This window comes from Entelurus aequoreus, linkage group LG21 (assembly GCF_033978785.1).
Source record: "Entelurus aequoreus isolate RoL-2023_Sb linkage group LG21, RoL_Eaeq_v1.1, whole genome shotgun sequence".
Classification (NCBI taxonomy): domain Eukaryota; kingdom Metazoa; phylum Chordata; class Actinopteri; order Syngnathiformes; family Syngnathidae; genus Entelurus; species Entelurus aequoreus.
Window position 1 is genome coordinate 49046484 of NC_084751.1, and position 22070 is coordinate 49068553.

A 22070-nucleotide genomic window follows, 5' to 3' on the forward strand; every position below is an offset into this window, starting at 1 on the left:
AGAGTTTGAGCAGAAAATGTTGTGTTGTTGTTCTGTTCTTGGCTGTTCCTGTCAATCAAATAGAGATATAGAAAATAACTTTAATAGATTATCAAAAGAAGTGGTTCATAAAGGTCATGAAGTCAGCTAAAAATGAAAGTGGGTCAAATGTCTCTTAAAATGATCACTTTCATCATCTCGTGGAACACACTGGACATTAGTAGTGTTTGAGAGCAGAAGTAAACATCAAGAAAGAACAAGAGACCACATTAGTTTGTGTTATGTTGTGTGTAACCAATCCGTGCTACAATCAATGCAATAATTATGGGGTTTTATGGGCTAGGAACAAAAGACTAGGGTTTCCACTTGGAGAGAGAAGGCAAAGCTCAAATTGCAGGTTGGTTAACTCCGTGTATTAAACAATTTGTGAGGGACAGCAGATATATACACACAATACTTTGGATGGCCACTCAACAGGAAAGTAATCTGGAAAACAACAGTGACTATATACATATATACACACACAATTCACATTTCAGTAATTAATGTCTCTGGATCTGAATAAAGCTCAGTTCAGACTTAAGAGTTCGTGGGGGGGGGAAAAAGGATGGCAGTACAATCCATGTACTGCTGGTTAAAGATGAGGGGGGGATGAAAAGGGTCGGCTGGAGAGCCTCCTACCCGCCCAGACAGAACAGGTGCTGGTTCCAGGCTGGAATCTTCCAAAACCAGTCCTTGGACTAGATTCTTCTTTCTTTATTATTATTATTAGCCTTTATTTAACCAGGTAAAATCCCATTGAGATCAAAGATCTCTTTTCCAAGTGAGACCTGGCCAAGAGGGCAGCAGCAAGGTTACATTAAAAACAGTAAACAAATACATAAAACATCACATTTACGACATTAAAACTTGCTCACATAACACATGTGCATACAGACAAGGTAGACTGCAGTCCTTTCACAGAAGCTTTAAACTCATTCAACGTAACAAGGGTTTGAAGTTTAATATTTGATTGTAGGTTATTCCAAGCCTTCGCTGCTGAAAACCTAAATGATTTCTTGCCCAGTTCAGTTCTTACTTTGGGGACGACAAATTGCAGAACATTCATTGAACGAAGATTGTGACTTCCTTGTTTCTTTGTTAAAAGACAAGACAGATAAGATGGAGTGATACCCAGAATGCTTTTGTAGATGAAAACATACCAATGATTGAGGCGTCGAGCACTTAAAGATGTCCAGTTAACCATTGAGTATAATACGCAATGGTTTTAGCTCGCCATCAAAAAAAAGAAGCCTGGCCTGTGTAAGAGCCAGGAACATTCTTATAAATCCATGTGTACACAAAATATCTTCTTTAAATAACACTAATTGTATTATAAAGTATCCAGAATATGTTCTAGTTCTTTGCTCAACATTGTACAATATAAATCAATACATGTCAGAATCACAATATGCAATAAAATGCCAAAATAACTATTAGCAGCATAAATATGACATATACAAAACAATCAGAGCACTAAACGTGCTTATCAAAACACATTTAATAGTACATTCAATACACAAATAGTTATCAAAGGTTTAAATCATAAACCTTGTATATGGACGATTGAGAATATGCTACAAAGACTGCTGCAATGAAAACAATCCAAGAAAGATACATGCTAAAGGTGCTATGTTCATAAATATGGACTCACCAACTCTTCTACCGTCACTCACAGCTTAATGAGGAAAACAACCCCGGCGCTGGTAGTTGCCTCTATAAAGTTACAAAGTAGGCATTTCAGTTTCTACTCAGTCAGCACAAACAAGAATAAAAAGCTACCTCGAGCATACAATTGGTCTGTCTGCTGGCCACTTCCTGGTACCGGCTTATAAGCCCAGCTAATTGGACCGCGGCGCTCACGTGACCCGAAAGCACGCACAGCGCTCAAAGAGTAACTAGCAGGCAAGATCATACCAGTCCAATTCAAAAAGGTATGAATTTGACACCTGCTTTACATGTGGTTGCCACGTCTAAATAGAACTAGAAGACCTGCTTGTGCAAATAAAATAACTCATGTTAAGTCTTAGTAATAAATATTGTGATTGTTGGTGCAATCCACCCTATTTTTGTTCTCCATTCTCATAACATAAACTAAAAGCTTAGTTGTTGTTGTGCAGGAGAGACAATTATGCTTTATTCAACACATATGACCACATTATAGCCTCTTTGGGGATATTTGTTAGCATGAAGAAAATATCCATAATAGTAATAATAAAGTAGATGAATAAACCTCAACAGCATAAACTGAATGTTGACATTGCTAGCAAACATTGCTGAACAACATCTACAGCTAAATAATGACACAAAATAAACTTGACAGCATAAAAACAACTGCAGACATGAATTGTAGATGAGACTAATATTTCTAGCAGGAAATCAACTGCAAACTAACTTTTTTACTTTTTCTCACTAGCGTCACCATCACAGCAGCACTCGTTATGTCAATCAAATATGTTACTTAGCGATGCACTAATAAGTCCAACTTGGTCTTTCACTGATTAATGTTTCATTTGTGGACCCCTCACATGTAAAGACATGATGTGTCTCCAGTATGTAAATACTGTAAATGTCTAATACTGTAAGTGTCTAATACTGTAAGTGTTTAATACTGTAACTGTCTAATACTGTAAGTGTCAAATACTGTAAGTGTCTAATACTGTAAGTGTCAAATACTGTGAGTGTCTAATACTGTAAGTGTCTAGTACTGTAAGTGTCTAATACTGTAACTGTCTAGTACTGTAAGTGTCTAATACTGTAAGTGTCAAATACTGTAAGTGTTTAATACTGTAACTGTCTAATACTGTATGTGTCTAATACTGTAACTGTCTAGTACTGTAAGTGTCTAATACTGTAAGTGTCAAATACTGTAAGTGTCAAATACTGTAAATGTTTAATACTGTAAGTGTCTAATACTGTAAGTGTCTAATACTGTACGTGTCAAATACTGTAAGTGTCTAATACTGTAAGTGTCAAATACTGCAAGTGTCAAATACTGTAAGTGTTTAATACTGTAAGTGTCTAATACTGTATGTGTCATATACTGTAAGTGTCTAGTACTGTACGTATCTAATACTGTAAGTGTCAAATACTGTAAGTGTCTAGTACTGTCAGTGTCAAATACTGTCAGTGTCTAATACTGTAAGTGTCTAATACTGTAAGTGTCAAATACTGTAAGTGTCTAGTACTGTAAGTGTCTAATACTGTAAGTGTCAAATACTGTAAGTGTCTAATACTGTAACTGTCTAATACTGTACGTGTCTAATACTGTAAGTGTCAAATACTGTAAGTGTCTAGTACTGTAAGTGTCAAATACTGTAACTGTCTAATACTGTAAGTGTCTAATACTGTACGTGTCAAATACTGTAAGTGTCTAATACTGTAAGTGTCAAATACTGCAAGTGTCAAATACTGTAAGTGTTTAACACTGTAAGTGTCTAATACTGTATGTGTCATATACTGTAAGTGTCTAGTACTGTACGTATCTAATACTGTAAGTGTCAAATACTGTAAGTGTCTAGTACTGTCAGTGTCAAATACTGTCAGTGTCTAATACTGTAAGTGTCTAATACTGTAAGTGTCAAATACTGTAAGTGTCTAGTACTGTAAGTGTCTAATACTGTAAGTGTCAAATACTGTAAGTGTCTAATACTGTAACTGTCTAATACTGTACGTGTCTAATACTGTAAGTGTCAAATACTGTAAGTGTCTAGTACTGTAAGTGTCAAATACTGTAACTGTCTAATACTGTAAGTGTCTAATACTGTACGTGTCAAATACTGTACATGTCTAATACTGTAAGTGTCTAATACTGTACGTGTCTAATACTGTAAGTGTCAAATACTGTAAGTGTCTAATACTGTAGGTGTCTAATACTGTAAGTGTCTATTACTGTAAGTGTCTAGTACTGTAAGTGTCTAATACTGTAAGTGTCTAGTACTGTAAGTGTCTAATACTGTAGGTGTCTAATACTGTAAGTGTCTAATACTGTACGTGTCTAATACTGTAAGTGTCTAGTACTGTAAGTGTCTAATACTGTACGTGTCTAATACTGTAAGTGTCTAATACTGTAGGTGTCTAGTACTGTACGTATGTAATAATACTGTAGGTGTCTAATACTGTACGTGTCTAATACTGTAAGTGTCTAGTACTGTAAGTGTCTAATACTGTAGGTGTCTAATACTGTAAGTGTCTAATACTGTAAGTGTCTAGTACTGTACGTGTTTAATAATACTGTAAGTGTCTAATACTGTACGTGTGTAATAATACTGTAAGTGTCTAATACTGTACGTGTCTAATACTGTAAGTGTCTAGTACTGTAAGTGTCAAATACCGTAAGTGTCTAATACTGTAAGTGTCTAGTACTGTATGTGTCAAATACTGTAAGTGTATAATACTGTAGGTGTCTAATACTGTAAGTGTCTAATACTGTAAGTGTCTAGTACTGTACGTGTCTAATAATACTGTAAGTGTCTAATACTGTACGTGTCTAATAATACTGTAAGTGTCTAATACTGTACGTGTGTAATAATACTGTAAGTGTCTAATACTGTACGTGTCTAATACTGTAAGTGTCTAGTACTGTAAGTGTCACATACTGTAAGTGTGTCTAATACTGTAAGTGTCTAGTACTCTACGTGTCAAATACTGTAAGTGTATAATACTGTAGGTGTCTAATACTGTAAGTGTCTAGTACTGTACGTGTCTAATAATACTGTAAGTGTCTAATACTGTACGTGTCTAATAATACTGTAAGTGTCTAGTACTGTACGTGTCTAATAATACTGTAAGTGTCTAATACTGTACGTGTGTAATAATACTGTACGTGTCTAATAATACTGTAAGTGTCTAATACTGTACGTGTGTAATAATACTGTACGTGTCTAATAATACTGTAAGTGTCTAATACTGTACGTGTCTAATAATACTGTAAGTGTCTAATACTGTACGTGTGTAATAATACTTTACGTGTGTAATAATACTGTACGTGTCTAATAATACTGTAAGTGTCTAATACTGTACGTGTGTAATAATACTGTACGTGTGTAATAATACTGTAAGTGTCTAATACTGTACGTGTCTAATAATACTGTAAGTGTCTAATACTGTACGTGTGTAATAATACTGTACGTGTGTAATAATACTGTAAGTGTCTAATACTGTACGTGTGTAATAATACTGTACATGTGTAATAATACTGTAAGTGTATAATACTGTACGTGTGTAATAATACTGTACGTGTGTAATAATACTGTAAGTGTATAATACTGTACGTGTGTAATAATACTGTAAGTGTCTAATACTGTACGTGTGTAATAATACTGTACGTGTGTAATAATACTGTACATGTGTAATAATACTGTAAGTGTATAATACTGTACGTGTGTAATAATACTGTACGTGTGTAATAATACTGTAAGTGTATAATACTGTACGTGTGTAATAATACTGTAAGTGTCTAATACTGTACATGTGTAATAATACTGTACGTGTGTAATAATACTGTAAGTGTCTAATACTGTACGTGTGTAATAATACTGTACATGTGTAATAATACTGTAAGTGTATAATACTGTACGTGTGTAATAATACTGTACGTGTGTAATAATACTGTACATGTGTAATAATACTGTAAGTGTATAATACTGTACGTGTGTAATAATACTGTACGTGTGTAATAATACTGTAAGTGTATAATACTGTACGTGTGTAATAATACTGTAAGTGTATAATACTGTACGTGTGTAATAATACTGTAAGTGTATAATACTGTACGTGTGTAATAATACTGTACGTGTGTAATAATACTGTACATGTGTAATAATACTGTAAGTGTATAATACTGTACGTGTGTAATAATACTGTACGTGTGTAATAATACTGTACATGTGTAATAATACTGTAAGTGTATAATACTGTACGTGTCTAATAATACTGTACGTGTGTAATAATACTGTAAGTGTATAATACTGTACGTGTGTAATAATACTGTAAGTGTCTAATACTGTACGTGTGTAATAATACTGTACGTGTGTAATAATACTGTAAGTGTCTAATACTGTACGTGTGTAATAATACTGTACATGTGTAATAATACTGTAAGTGTATAATACTGTACGTGTGTAATAATACTGTACGTGTGTAATAATACTGTACATGTGTAATAATACTGTAAGTGTATAATACTGTACGTGTGTAATAATACTGTACGTGTGTAATAATACTGTAAGTGTATAATACTGTACGTGTGTAATAATACTGTAAGTGTATAATACTGTACGTGTGTAATAATACTGTACGTGTGTAATAATACTGTACATGTGTAATAATACTGTAAGTGTATAATACTGTACGTGTGTAATAATACTGTACGTGTGTAATAATACTGTACATGTGTAATAATACTGTAAGTGTATAATACTGTACGTGTGTAATAATACTGTACGTGTGTAATAATACTGTACGTGTGTAATAATACTGTAAGTGTATAATACTGTACGTGTGTAATAATACTGTACGTGTGTAATAATACTGTACGTGTGTAATAATACTGTAAGTGTCTAATACTGTACGTGTGTAATAATACTGTACATGTGTAATAATACTGTAAGTGTATAATACTGTACGTGTGTAATAATACTGTACGTGTGTAATAATACTGTACATGTGTAATAATACTGTAAGTGTATAATACTGTACGTGTGTAATAATACTGTACGTGTGTAATAATACTGTAAGTGTATAATACTGTACGTGTGTAATAATACTGTAAGTGTATAATACTGTACGTGTGTAATAATACTGTACGTGTGTAATAATACTGTACATGTGTAATAATACTGTAAGTGTATAATACTGTACGTGTGTAATAATACTGTACGTGTGTAATAATACTGTACATGTGTAATAATACTGTAAGTGTATAATACTGTACGTGTGTAATAATACTGTACGTGTGTAATAATACTGTACGTGTGTAATAATACTGTAAGTGTATAATACTGTACGTGTGTAATAATACTGTACGTGTGTAATAATACTGTAAGTGTCTAATACTGTACGTGTGTAATAATACTGTACATGTGTAATAATACTGTAAGTGTATAATACTGTACGTGTGTAATAATACTGTACATGTGTAATAATACTGTACATGTGTAATAATACTGTAAGTGTATAATACTGTACGTGTGTAATAATACTGTACGTGTGTAATAATACTGTAAGTGTATAATACTGTACGTGTGTAATAATACTGTAAGTGTATAATACTGTACGTGTGTAATAATACTGTACGTGTGTAATAATACTGTACATGTGTAATAATACTGTAAGTGTATAATACTGTACGTGTGTAATAATACTGTACGTGTGTAATAATACTGTACATGTGTAATAATACTGTAAGTGTATAATACTGTACGTGTGTAATAATACTGTACGTGTGTAATAATACTGTAAGTGTATAATACTGTACGTGTGTAATAATACTGTAAGTGTATAATACTGTACGTGTGTAATAATACTGTACGTGTGTAATAATACTGTACATGTGTAATAATACTGTAAGTGTATAATACTGTACGTGTGTAATAATACTGTACGTGTGTAATAATACTGTACATGTGTAATAATACTGTAAGTGTATAATACTGTACGTGTGTAATAATACTGTACGTGTGTAATAATACTGTAAGTGTATAATACTGTACGTGTGTAATAATACTGTACGTGTGTAATAATACTGTACGTGTGTAATAATACTGTAAGTGTCTAATACTACTGTAGGTGTCAAGTGAAGTGAGAGAGATGTGCTGATGAATAGTTTAGAAGTTGTTGTTGATGTTTGCCACTAAACTTTTGAACATCTGCACTGATGCAGGGAACAAACAGGAGCCCACTTAAACCTGCCAAAGTCAGCTGGGATAGGCTCCAGCACCCCCGTCATCCCAAAAAGGACAAGCGGTAGAAAATGGATGAATGGATGAGGACTCGAGACTATCGCCCGAAACCGGTACTTGCCTGTTGGTCACGTGACTGCAACAAAGATTGATGTGGCAGTTTTACCTGAAGTTTACACTTTCATCCACCAGAGGGCAGTGTGCTAATTATAACTACTTGTTTAACACCTCATTTCTTCTCATTCTTCAACTAAAGTGTGTGTGTGTGTGTGTGTGTGTGTGTGTGTGTGTGTGTGTGTGTGTGTGTGTGTGTGTGTGTGTGTGTGTGTGTGTGTCTGTGTGTGTGTGTCTGTGTGTGTGTGTGTGTGTGTGTGTGTGTGTGTGTGTCTGTGTGTGTGTGTGTGTGTGTGTGTGTGTGTGTGTGTGTGTGTGTGTGTGTGTGTGTGTGTGTGTGTGTGTGTGTGTGTGTGTGTGTGTTTGTTTGTACAGTGAATGTATATGTACAGTATGCGTATATGTGTGTTTGTACAGTGAATGTATATGTACAGTATGTGTATATGTGTGTTTGTACAGTGAATGTATATGTACAGTATGTGTATATGTGTGTTTGTACAGTGAATGTATATGCACAGTGTGCGTATATGTATGTTTGTACAGTGAATGTATATGTACAGTATGTGTATATGTGTGTTTGTACAGTGAATGTATATGTACAGTATGCGTATATGTGTGTTTGTACAGTGAATGTATATGTACAGTATGTGTATATGTGTGTTTGTACAGTGAATGTATATGTACAGTATGTGTATATGTATGTTTGTACAGTGAATGTATATGTACAGTATGTGTGTATGTATGGTTGTACAGTGAATGTATATGTACAGTATGTGTATATGTGTGTTTGTACAGTGAATGTATATGTACAGTATGCGTATATGTGTGTTTGTACAGTGAATGTATATGTACAGTATGCGTATATGTGTGTTTGTACAGTGAATGTATATGTACAGTATGTGTATATGTGTGTTTGTACAGTGAATGTATATGTACAGTATGTGTGTATGTATGGTTGTACAGTGAATGTATATGTACAGTATGTGTATAAGATGGCAGCTCCAAGCCTGGTGCATTGGTGAGGACTCATGCTGTGATGTTTTCCACCAACATGGAAGCTCCAAGCCTGTGCAGATAATAAGTGACCAAGTGGCTACATCTGGAACAACTTGCCACATTCTTGCTGCTTTAAATGTTTCCTGTTGTTTATTGCAGCTTGGATGGATGTATTACTCCTCAATGCACAGTATATACCTTTATTTACAGTGCAGGATGGACAAATTACTCCTCAATGCACAGCATATACTTTTATTTACAGTGCAGGATGGATGTATTACTCCTCAATGCACAGTATATACCTTTATTTACAGTACAGGATGGATGAATTACTCCTCAATGCACAGGATATACCTTTATTTACAGTACAGGATGGATGTATTACTCCTCAATGCACAGTATATACTTGTATTTACAGTGCAGGATGGATGTATTACTCCTCAATGCACAGTATATACCTTTATTTACAGTGCAGGATGGATGTATTACTCCTCAATGCACAGTATATACTTGTATTTACAGTGCAGGATAGATGTATTACTCCTCAATGCACAGCATATACTTTTATTTACAGTACAGGATGGATGTATTACTCCTCAATGCACAGTATATACCTTTATTTACAGTGCAGGAATCGTACTGATAGAGGAGTATTTCCTGCACATTTAAAAACAAGTGACACTGCTATTTTTCTCACGCACACACACACACACACACACACACACACACACACACACACACACACACACACACACACACACACACACACACACACACACACACACACACACACACACACAGAGACACACACACACACACACAGGGCAGGGTGATGCAGGAGCTGCAGCAGCATCTCTGACACATAGTGTAGCGTGACAAACGCAGACGGAAAAGGCAGGAGGAAGGAAGGAAGGAAGGAAGGAAGGAAGGAAAGAAGGAAGGAAGGAAGGAAGGAGGAGGAGAAGGAGGGACGGAAGGAGGAAGAGAGACAACTCTGTCCCCCCCAAAAGAAGGAGGTTGGTGGACAGGAGAAGGGAGGAAAGTGTAGAAGAGCAGCAGAGGGTGTTGCAGCCATGATGTCGGACACACCTTTGCAGAGGAATGGCACGGCAACAATACGGTAGGTGGACTTTTCTACACGTACAGTATGTCCTCCATCCTCTCCCTTCCATCTGACAGGGTTGTCATGGGAACAGCAGCCCCGTCACGGTGAGGCTGCTGCCCAGTCATGACTGGAGAGGACTTACCTCGCCTCATGCAGAGCAGCCACACTGGATGTCATCTTTCTTAGCAATGACTCTTTTACCCCCAAAAGCATTCTTATTATCTGCAGCCTGAATAGCATCATGACATCCATACACATGCATGCATGCATGTTGCATACACATGCATGCATGCATGCATGTGTATGCAACATGCATGCATGCATGTTGCATACACATGCATGCATGCATGTTGCATACACATGCATGCATGTTGCATACACATGAAGGCATGCATGTTGCATACACATGCATGCATGTTGCATACACATGCATGCATCTTGCATACACATGCATGCATGTTGCATGATCAGCATTCAGGCTGCAGCCATCATGCATCATCATCATGCATCATCATCATGCATCATCATCATCATCATCATCATCACAGTGAGTTATGCTGCAGCTCACTTCATCATTGACATATTTGTTTATCATCATGTTTAGACGAGTAGTCAGCAGAATTATCCAAAAATACTTCCACAAAACTTTTGCAGAGGTGCTGATTCCATTGTGAGATCATTAATTTCCCAGTAAATAATTGAAAGCCGCCAACAGTGTTTGAGAAAGACTGGTACAGTATACAGTATATGTCATCAGTGTGCTGGGGACCATCTCTTCACAAAGAAACCCGCCCAGGACTCCCACCACTTCAGCCTTGATTGTTTTTTCTTTTGCTGTTTTTATCTGCCACACGTGGAAAGGCTGTCTGTGAAACTAATGCATGCATTAAACTGGCCCCTGTGGGGGAAAGGTTGGGGGCCCCTGCTGTAGAGTACATTTAAGGATGGCTACCTTTCACCTTTCAATCCATACGGCACCAATTCCCAGTATCAGGGAATCAATACTGGTACTTAGCAGTACTAAGAGCCACAACACTGCCAGTAAGATTTAGTATCAAAAAACATCGACATTGTAGAAAAAGTTGTATTGGCACCAAAACAAGTTTTGGCAACAAATAAATACAAACATTGAAAAAATACAATATTTTTGGTGGATGTTTTCTATGCCAACATTCATATTTTAGTACATATTTTAGTCGTTTTTGTGTCTTTCAGATGTTTTTATGATCGCTTCTCTTTTTTACGATTTCTGTGGGCGGGAATGGTAACAAATTGACCAATTTCTTCTGACTTGGGCATGCAAGTAAAACACAGAAGAAGAAGAAGAAGAAGAAGAAGAAGAAGAAGAAGAAGAAGAAGAAGAAGAAGAAGAAGAAGAAGAAGAAGAAGAAGAAGAAGAAGAAGAAGAAGAAGAAGGAGAAGAAGAAGGAGAAGGAGAAGAAGAAGAAGAAGAAGAAGAAGCAGAAGGAGAAGAAGAAGAAGGAGAAGAAGAAGAAGAAGAAGGAGAAGAAGAAGAAGAAGAAGAAGAAGAAGAAGAAGGTGAAGAAAAAGAAGAAGGAGAAGAAGGAAAAGAAGAAGAAGGAGAAGAAGAAGAAGAAGGAGAAGAAGAAGGAGAAGGAGAAGAAGAAGAAGAAGAAGAAGAAGCAGAAGGAGAAGAAGAAGAAGGAGAAGAAGAAGAAGAAGAAGGAGAAGAAGAAGAAGAAGAAGAAGAAGAAGAAGAAGGTGAAGAAAAAGAAGAAGGAGAAGAAGGAAAAGAAGAAGAAGGAGAAGAAGAAGAAGGAGAAGAAGAAGAAGAAGAAGAAGAAGAAGAAGAAGAAGAAGAAGAAGAAGAAGAAGAAGGAGAAGAAGAAGAAGAAGAAGAAGAAGAAGAAGAAGAAGAACGGGCGTCTAATTAAGTTGAAAAAGCTTCAAAATATGAAATGATGAAGCAAAAGTAATTTACCTTGAGTAGACTTTTGTGTGTTGCTGTGACAGATTCATCTCTGATCAGAGAGAAATCTTGTCAAACTTGGTAAAGTACTTGGTAAAGTACTTGGTAAAGTACTTGGTAAATTACTTGGTAAATTACTTGGTAAAGTACTTGGTAAAGTACTTGGTAAAGTACTTGGTAAATTACTTGGTAAAGTACTTGGTAAAGTACTTGGTAAAGTACTTGGTAAAGTACTTGGTAAATTACTTGGTAAAGTACTTGGTAAAGTACTTGGTAAATTACTTGGTAAATTACTTGGTAAATTACTTGGTAAAGTACTTGGTAAAGTACTTGGTAAAGTACTTGGTAAAGTACTTGGTAAATTACTTGGTAAAGTACTTGGTAAATTACTTGGTAAAGTACTTGGTAAAGTACTTGGTAAATTACTCTGGTCAACGTTGTTACTTTCACAACTACTTTCAGTTGATTTCAGCACTCAGAGGTTATTAGAATATATTTATGTTGAATAAATGACTATGTATCATTTCTTATTACAAAGCAAATAAAATAACTTTAGAGCAAGTACTCATTTGTATTAGTTATGTTAAAGTTAATAGAGGATTTATTATGATTGTTTAATTTCCTAAATCCAATGTAAAATGGCAGTCAAGCATCACTTAATGATGTTGTGTAGTTGGACGTCCTCTCAGAAGCACATCTGTGAAGTCACTCCAGATGTGCCACAAACACAAAGATCCTTTTTGTCTTCCTTGTTGAATGACATACAGCAGCATCACTAAATACTACTCAGGTATTATTTTTAAAGATGTTTTGATGTCATTGTTAATAGAAATGTCTCCTCTAAAAGCCCAGTTTATTTTTAAATACATTTTAAATAATCCCTCAGCTCTACAATATAACAGTTGATGTTTTAAAAATATCTTGTAGGATGTACTTTCAAACGTACTTGTAAATATTATATAAATATCATTTATAAATGTATCCCCTATTTGGTATTATTTGCAATTAAGGCAGGAAATTCATCACAATAGTGGTAGTTTCATCACATTGTGTCAAAATAATCCAATAAGACACGAGTCCACCTGTTGAGCTGTAAACATAGAAAGAAGAATGGGGCCGGCGGACGGGAGCCTGCAGTGTTCATGCTACGCTGCGTGATGGTTTTACTACAAGTCAGTGTCAAATATGTCTAGTTGGCAACTGTAATATTCTGCAAGTGATTTCATGCAGTGTTCATGCTACGCTGTGTGATGGTTTACTACAAGTCAGTATGTCTAGTTGGCAACTGTAATATTCTGCAAGTGATTTAATGCAGTGTTCATGCTACGCTGCGTGGTTGGACTGACTAAATCTGTTGTGGTTGGACTGACTAAATCTGTTGTGGTTGGACATAAAGTTGGTATTTATGCAGATTGTGACACAAGACGTGAGGTTAGCTGCTTTACGTTCACACTATTACAACACAAATCATCTTTGGCCTTCATTATAATAAGAGGGGTTGAAATGTCGAGACTAAGTCATGTAAAATGATGACTGTGACAGCTTAACCCTGGAAAAGACTAATCCTGGAAAAATAGTTATTTAAGAAAGCAGAATTAACTGCCTCTTCATACAGTGCTGTGTCCTTTAGATGAATGATTATTATTAGATACAAATATACACGGAATCATTACATGAAAGATGGTTCCATTCCCCAGGCCTGTGGGCAGGAGGCTCTAATTAGCTCTGACCTGCACACTTGCTAGCAGTTACTTTGTGTACATTGTGAGCTGAAAATGACACAACATACAAGCTAAATGCTAGCAGATTTGTTTAAACTTTGGGATTGTCATCCATTGTAGTAAGCAGAGAAGAAGATGTCAGATGTAAACAAGCAGACCTCCCTGATGTATCAAATATGCATGACATCAAACTCCCTTAGCAAAAAAGCTTTCTGACATTCATCATTTCCTCACATAAATGCAAACTTTTCTTATTTACTTTCTTTCTGGATATTTACTATTTCCTCCCTGCCTCCGCACAATCTTATTTTCTTCTGCTGCCACATCTGGAGGCCATTACTGCTGGGCTGGGGTTGAGAGTGGGCGGAGCCAGGCAGTGAGGTCATCGTGTCGTCGTGGCGATGTGGAGGAACAATGATGCTGTTGTCTACAGGAGGTGGGCAACCAATGTAACGGAGGGCGGGTGGAAGGGGGAAGGGACAGTGAGAGCGTTTTAGGAGGTGAAGAAGAAGTGGGATTGATGGTATGGCATCAGAGAGGCAATGATCACCCAACATGGCGGTGATGAGGAGAAGACGCCTGTGGATAATGACAGCATGGTGGGATTGGTGGGACTCCAGCTCTCAGAGGAAAGCCAGACCGCTGGTGGCTGGAAAGACCGACAGCTGCACAATTGTCTGCGTAGGAGAAACTACTAGCCTGCTTTTGTCACTCACTTCTACAAGGAGAAACTACTAGTCTGCTTTTGTCACTCACTTCTACAAGGAGAAACTACTAGTCTGCTTTTGTCACTCACTTCTACAAGGAGAAACTACTAGTCTGCTTTTGTCACTCACTTCTACAAGGAGAAACTACTAGTCTGCTTTTGTCACTCACTTCTACAAGGAGAAACTACTAGTCTGCTTTTGTCACTCACTTCTACAAGGAGAAACTACTAGTCTGCTTTTGTCACTCAAGGACTCAGTGCAAGTCTCCTTCCACTATTAGGAGCTGTTGGTTTCTTCACATTCAACATGTTTGAGGATCTAGAATGTCTGGAATAAAAAGGCTGATGTTTTAATGTATCAGTAATTCAGTGGAACCTGGATGTTCTAAACCCTGTGGTTCTTTAACAGAGTTCGTAAAAAGAAAAGTTTGTACACACAAGCACATTTCCCCAAAAGAAACAATGTAAACATGAATAAGAGGTACCAGCCTTGACAAAATCCATATTTTAGTAAAGATTTGAACACAATATAAAGAACAATACAGTACTGTACATCCAAAAATCATAAAGGGGTGATGGATCAACTTTATATTTAATAACTATCTGAACTCTCCTCATTTGCAGCCAGCCTGCTGACACACACACACACACACACACACACACACACACACACACACACACACACACACACACACACACACACACACACACACACACACACACACACACACACACACACACACGCACAAAATAATTCAAATACCAGCCTTGTTCTCCTTCTTTTGTACCTTCACTATGTCAGATACTTTTGTACCTTCACTATGTCAGATACTTTTGTACCTTCACTATGTCAGATACTTTTGTACCTTCACTATGTCAGATACTTTTGTACCTTCACTATGTCAGATACTTTTGTACCTTCACTATGTCAGATACTTTTGTACCTTCACTATGTCAGATACTTTTGTACCTTCACTATGTCAGATACTTTTGTACCTTCACTATGTCAGATACTTTTGTACCTTCACTATGTCAGATACTTTTGTACCTTCACTATGTCAGATACTTTTGTACCTTCACTATGTCAGATACTTTTGTACCTTCACTATGTCAGATACTTTTGTACCTTCACTATGTCAGATACTTTTGTACCTTCACTATGTCAGATACTTTTGTACCTTCACTATGTCAGATACTTTTGTACCTTCACTATGTCAGATACTTTTGTACCTTCACTATGTCAGATACTTTTGTACCTTCACTATGTCAGACACTTTTGTACCTTCACTATGTCAGACACTTTTGTACCTTCACTATGTCAGACACTTTTGTACCTTCACTATGTCAGATACTTTTGTACCTTCACTATGTCAGATACTTTTGTACCTTCACTATGTCAGATACTTTTGTACCTTCACTATGTCAGACACTTTTGTACCTTCACTATGTCAGATACTTTTGTACCTTCACTATGTCAGATACTTTTGTACCTTCACTATGTCAGATACTTTTGTACCTTCACTATGTCAGATACTTTTGTACCTTCACTATGTCAGATACTTTTGTACCTTCACTATGTCAGATACTCACATGTGTCCTGCTGGACACTTTCACCAGACACGTGGCATCTGTAAAGCTGCAGTTTACAGTGGAGTTTACTGGAAAAGTGTGCAGAGTGGTTAGATGTTCCAACATTGACAAAACATTTGGGCAAGGGTAGAAATGTAGACTCTCTGAAGTTACACTTTTCAATGTCCAAGTTTGCCAATTGTCTGGTCTTTGTCAACTGGTGGAAACATTTTACTAAGAAGTTCCAATCCTCCTCCATGGTCAACTTAGGCTCCGTCTACACTAACCCGGATAACTCCTTAAAGGAATAATTATTTAGCGCAAGCCCCGTTTCAGCCACACTAAACCAGAGTTTAAGGTTCCCCTCCTCGGACAATTTTTTACACGGGTAAGTCAGCCGTCTAATTCTTGAATCTCCGGCTCTTAGCTTTGTATGGACTCATCGATCATTTACAAACTGAGTTCGGAGAGGAAGTGACGCCAGAAAGACCACGCCCCACAGAGGAAGTGACACCAGAAAGACCACACCCCACACAAGAAGTGATGCCAGAAAGACCACGCCCCACACAGGAAGTGACGCCAGAAAGACCACACCCCACACACGAAGTGACGCCAGAAAGACCACGCCCCACACAAGAAGTGATGCCAGAAAGACCACGCCCCACACAGGAAGTGACGCCAGAAAGACCACGCCCCACACAGGAAGTGACGCCAGAAAGACCACGCCCCACATAGGAAGTGACGCCATAAAGACCACGCCCCACAGAGGAAATGACGCCAGAAAGACCACGCCCCACAGAGGAAGTGACGCCAGAAAGACCACGCCCCACAGAGGAAGTGACGCCAGAAAGACCACGCCCCACACAGGAAGTGACGCCAGAAAGACCACGCCCCACAGAGGAAGTGACGCCAGAAAGACCACGCCCCACACAGGAAGTGACGCCGGGAAAGACCACGCCCCACAGAGGAAGTGACGCCAGAAAGACCACGCCCCACACAGGAAGTGATGCCAGAAAGACCACGCCCCACAGAGGAAGTGACGCCAGAAAGACCACGCCCCACACAGGAAGTGACATCAGAAAGAAGGCGCCACAGCCAGCTTCATAACAAGCGGTTTCCTAACTTGGAGGTAAACACTGGAAAGATGGAGGCGAGTCACCCAGACATGCCATGTTTCTCCTTCTTCATCACCATCAAGTGACAACAGAAGAAGTTGACCATATTCCCTAAATAAACAAACAAGTTGCTACCACATGAGCAAACATGGAGTCTACAGTGTGTTTGTGTAGGAAGTAGGCAAGTGGTGGAAGTAGGCAGGTGGAAGTAGGCAGGTGGTGGAAGTAGGTAGGTGGTGGAAATAGGCAGGTGGAAGTAGGCAGGTGGTGGAAGTAGGTAGGTGGAAGTAGGCAGGTGGAAGTAGGTAGGTGGAAGTAGGCAGGTGGAAGTAGGTAGGTGGAAGTAGGTAGGTGGTGGAGGTAGGTAGGTGGAAGTAGGTCGGTGGTGGAAGTAGGTAGGTGGAAGTAGGTAGGTGGAAGTAGGTAGGTGGTGGAGGTAGGTGGTGGAAGTAGGTAGGTGGAAGTAGGTAGGTGGAAGTAGGCAGGTGGAAGTAGGTAGGTGGAAGTAGGTAGGTGGTGGAGGTAGGTAGGTGGAAGTAGGTAGGTGGTGGAAGTAGGTAGGTGGAAGTAGGTAGGTGGAAGTAGGTAGGTGGTGGAGGTAGGTGGTGGAAGTAGGTAGGTGGAAGTAGGTAGGTGGAAGTAGGCAGGTGGAAGTAGGTAGGTGGAAGTAGGTAGGTGGTGGAGGTAGGTGGTGGAAGTAGGTAGGTGGTGGAGGTAGGTAGGTGGAAGTAGGTAGGTGGTGGAAGTAGGTAGGTGGAAGTAGGTAGGTGGAAGTAGGTAGGTGGTGGAGGTAGGTGGTGGAAGTAGGTAGGTGGAAGTAGGTAGGTGGAAGTAGGCAGGTGGAAGTAGGTAGGTGGAAGTAGGTAGGTGGTGAAGGTAGGTGGTGGAAGTAGGTAGGTGGAAGTAGGTAGGTGGTGAAGGTAGGTGGTGGAAGTAGGTAGGTGGAAGTAGGCAGGTGGAAGTAGGTAGGTGGAAGTAGGTAGGTGGTGAAGGTAGGTGGTGGAAGTAGGTAGGTGGAAGTAGGTAGGTGGTGGAGGTAGGTGGTGGAAGTAGGTAGGTGGAAGTAGGTAGGTGGAAGTAGGTAGGTGGTGGAGGTAGGTGGTGGAAGTAGGTAGGTGGAAGTAGGTAGGTGGTGGAGGTAGGTAGGTGGAAGTAGGCAGGTGGAAGTAGGTAGGTGGAAGTAGGTAGGTGGTGGAGGTAGGTGGTGGAAGTAGGTAGGTGGAAGTAGGTAGGTGGAAGTAGGTAGGTGGTGGAGGTAGGTGGTGGAAGTAGGTAGGTGGAAGTAGGTAGGTGGTGGAGGTAGGTAGGTGGAAGTAGGCAGGTGGAAGTAGGTAGGTGGAAGTAGGTAGGTGGTGGAGGTAGGTGGTGGAAGTAGGTAGGTGGAAGTAGGTAGGTGGAAGTAGGCAGGTGGAAGTAGGTAGGTGGAAGTAGGTAGGTGGTGGAGGTAGGTAGGTGGAAGTAGGCAGGTGGAAGTAGGTAGGTGGTGGAAGTAGGTAGGTGGTGGAAGTAGGTAGGTGGAAGTAGGTAGGTGGTGGAGGTAGGTGGTGGAAGTAGGTAGGTGGAAGTAGGCAGGTGGTGCATGACAAGTGCAGGAGGAGGAAGAAGAGATTTGCACAAAGGAGGTGATGGAATGACGTAGCTCCACCCAAGATGAATGACGTAGCTCCACCCAAGATGAACGACGTAGCTCCACCCAAGATGAGGTAAAAGTCCTAATCGGCTCACATTTACACTACAGTCACATTTGAAAAGATCAGATTCCAAATGTGATGTAAAAAGATCAGATTTGAAGCTCTTTGGAGCGTTTAGACAAATATATGTGATGTGTGTCACTGCCAGACTTGTAGTGTCACACTCAGTGTAAACATGTAGTGTCACACTCAGTGTAAACATGTAGTGTCACACTCAGTGTAAACATGTAGTGTCACACTCAGTGTAAACATGTAGTGTCACACTCAGTGTAAACGTGTAGTGTCACACTCAGTGTAAACATGTAGTGTCACACTCAGTGTAAACGTGTAGTGTCACACTCAGTGTAAACGTGTAGTGTCACACTCAGTGTAAACGTGTAGTGTCACACTCAGTGTAAACATGTAGTGTCACACTCAGTGTAAACGTGTAGTGTCACACTCAGTGTAAACGTGTAGTGTCACACTCAGTGTAAACGTGTAGTGTCACACTCAGTGTAAACATGTAGTGTTACACTCAGTGTAAACGTGTAGTGTCACACTCAGTGTAAACGTGTAGTGTCACACTCAGTGTAAACGTGTAGTGTCACACTCAGTGTAAACGTGTAGTGTCACACTCAGTGTAAATGTGTAGTGTCACACTCAGTGTAAACGTGTAGTGTCACACTCAGTGTAAACGTGTAGTGTCACACTCAGTGTAAACATGTAGTGTCACACTCAGTGTAAACGTGTAGTGTCACACTCAGTGTAAACGTGTAGTGTCACACTCAGTGTAAACATGTAGTGTCACACTCAGTGTAAACATGTAGTGTCACACTCAGTGTAAACGTGTAGTGTCACACTCAGTGTAAACGTGTAGTGTCACACTCAGTGTAAACGTGTAGTGTCACACTCAGTGTAAACGTGTAGTGTCACACTCAGTGTAAACGTGTAGTGTCACACTCAGTGTAAACGTGTAGTGTCACACTCAGTGTAAACATGTAGTGTCACACTCAGTGTAAACGTGTAGTGTCACACTCAGTGTAAACATGTAGTGTCACACTCAGTGTAAACATGTAGTGTCACACTCAGTGTAAACATGTAGTGTCACACTCAGTGTAAACATGTAGTGTTACACTCAGTGTAAACATGTAGTGTCACACTCAGTGTAAACGTGTAGTGTCACACTCAGTGTAAACGTGTAGTGTCACACTCAGTGTAAACATGTAGTGTCACACTCAGTGTAAACGTGTAGTGTCACACTCAGTGTAAACATGTAGTGTCACACTCAGTGTAAACATGTAGTGTCACACTCAGTGTAAACATGTAGTGTCACACTCAGTGTAAACATGTAGTGTCACACTCAGTGTAAACGTGTAGTGTCACACTCAGTGTAAACATGTAGTGTCACACTCAGTGTAAACATGTAGTGTCACACTCAGTGTAAACATGTAGTGTCACACTCAGTGTAAACATGTAGTCTTACACTCAGTGTAAACGTGCGGCTTTTTCATTTATTAACACTGAACAGCTGCCCACTTGCAACTCTACGCTCACTTTTCACCTTGTTTTCCTCTCAGAAGTGCTTGTTATGTCTCTCTCTCTCTCTGTGTGTGTGTGTGTGTGTGTGTGTGTGTGTGTGTGTGTGTGTGTGTGTGTGTGTGTGTGTGTGTGTGTGTGTGTGTGTGTGTGTGTGTGTGTGTGTGTGTGTGTGTGTGTGTGTGTGTGTGTGTGTGTGTGTGTGTGTGTGTGTGTGTGTGTGTGTGTGTGTGTGTGTGTGATACATGCTTCTGTATTCCTGGGAGAGTCTACCGGCTGTTATTTGTCCTTATAAGGACGTTTTCCTGTGCAAAGAGGGAGCGTAAATAGGGTAAGCCAACGTGTAGGGGTACTAAGAAGGGTAGGAAAATAAAGTGTGTTTGGTTGCAAATGTTGTAAAAATACATGTAAGAAAGATAATATGGAAGAAGAACACATGAATGTGCATCTACTGGAGGTGTGTAATATTATACAAGATGTGCATCTACTGGAGGTGTGTAATATTATACAAGATGTGCATCTACTGGAGGTGTGTAATATTATACAAGATGTGCATCTACTGGAGGTGTGTAATATTATACAAGATGTGCATCTACTGGAGGTGTGTAATATTATACAAGATGTGCATCTACTGGAGGTGTGTAATATTATACAAGATGTGCATCTACTGGAGGTGTGTAATATTATACAAGATGTGCATCTACTGGAGGTGTGTAATATTATACAAGATGTGCATCTACTGGAGGTGTGTCATATTATACAAGATGTGCATCTACTGGAGGTGTGTAATATTATACAAGATGTGCATCTACTGGAGGTGTGTAATATTACACAAGATGTGCATCTACTGGAGGTGTGTAATATTACACAAGATGTGCATCTACTGGAGGTGTGTAATATTATACAAGATGTGCATCTACTGGAGGTGTGTAATATTATACAAGACGTGCATCTACTGGAGGTGTGTAATATTATACAAGATGTGCATCTACTGGAGGTGTGTAATATTACACAAGATGTGCATCTACTGGAGGTGTGTAATATTATACAAGATGTGCATCTACTGGAGGTGTGTAATATTATACAAGATGTGCATCTACTGGAGGTGTGTAATATTATACAAGATGTGCATCTACTGGAGGTGTGTAATATTATACAAGATGTGCATCTACTGGAGGTGTGTAATATTACACAAGATGTGCATCTACTGGAGGTGTGTAATATTATACAAGACGTGCATCTACTGGAGGTGTGTAATATTATACAAGATGTGCATCTACTGGAGGTGTGTAATATTATACAAGACGTGCATCTACTGGAGGTGTGTAATATTATACAAGATGTGCATCTACTGGAGGTGTGTAATATTATACAAGACGTGCATCTACTGGAGGTGTGTAATATTATACAAGATGTGCATCTACTGGAGGTGTGTAATATTATACAAGATGTGCATCTACTGGAGGTGTGTAATATTATACAAGATGTGCATCTACTGGAGGTGTGTAATATTATACAAGATGTGCATCTACTGGAGGTGTGTAATATTATACAAGACGTGCATCTACTGGAGGTGTGTAATATTATACAAGATGTGCATCTACTGGAGGTGTGTAATATTATACAAGATGTGCATCTACTGGAGGTGTGTAATATTATACAAGATGTGCATCTACTGGAGGTGTGTAA

The 22070-nt window shown here is 38.9% G+C and overlaps 2 protein-coding genes across 5 annotated transcripts in view; one reads left to right on the plus strand and one right to left on the minus strand.

Moving 5' to 3' along the window:
• Nucleotides 1–1724, minus strand: part of LOC133638794 (phospholipid phosphatase-related protein type 1-like) — a 132402-nt gene extending 130678 nt beyond the window's left edge. Inside the window, exon 1 of the mRNA XM_062031749.1 lies at nucleotides 1673–1724. The gene's annotated coding sequence lies outside the window, so the exon portion shown is untranslated. The remainder of the gene's footprint in view (nucleotides 1–1672) is intronic.
• An 8127-nt stretch (nucleotides 1725–9851) lies between these two features.
• Nucleotides 9852–22070, plus strand: part of LOC133638795 (PALM2-AKAP2 fusion protein-like) — a 175013-nt gene continuing 162794 nt past the window's right edge. For 3 of the 4 annotated variants that reach the window (XM_062031752.1, XM_062031753.1, XM_062031755.1), the window contains exon 1: nucleotides 9852–10149. In XM_062031752.1, coding sequence (XP_061887736.1) covers nucleotides 10103–10149 — 47 coding nt within the window. In that variant the 5' untranslated portion in view covers nucleotides 9852–10102. Of the gene's footprint in view, nucleotides 10150–20693; nucleotides 20713–22070 lie in introns of those variants that run through there. The other variant, XM_062031754.1, reaches the window with a different exon arrangement.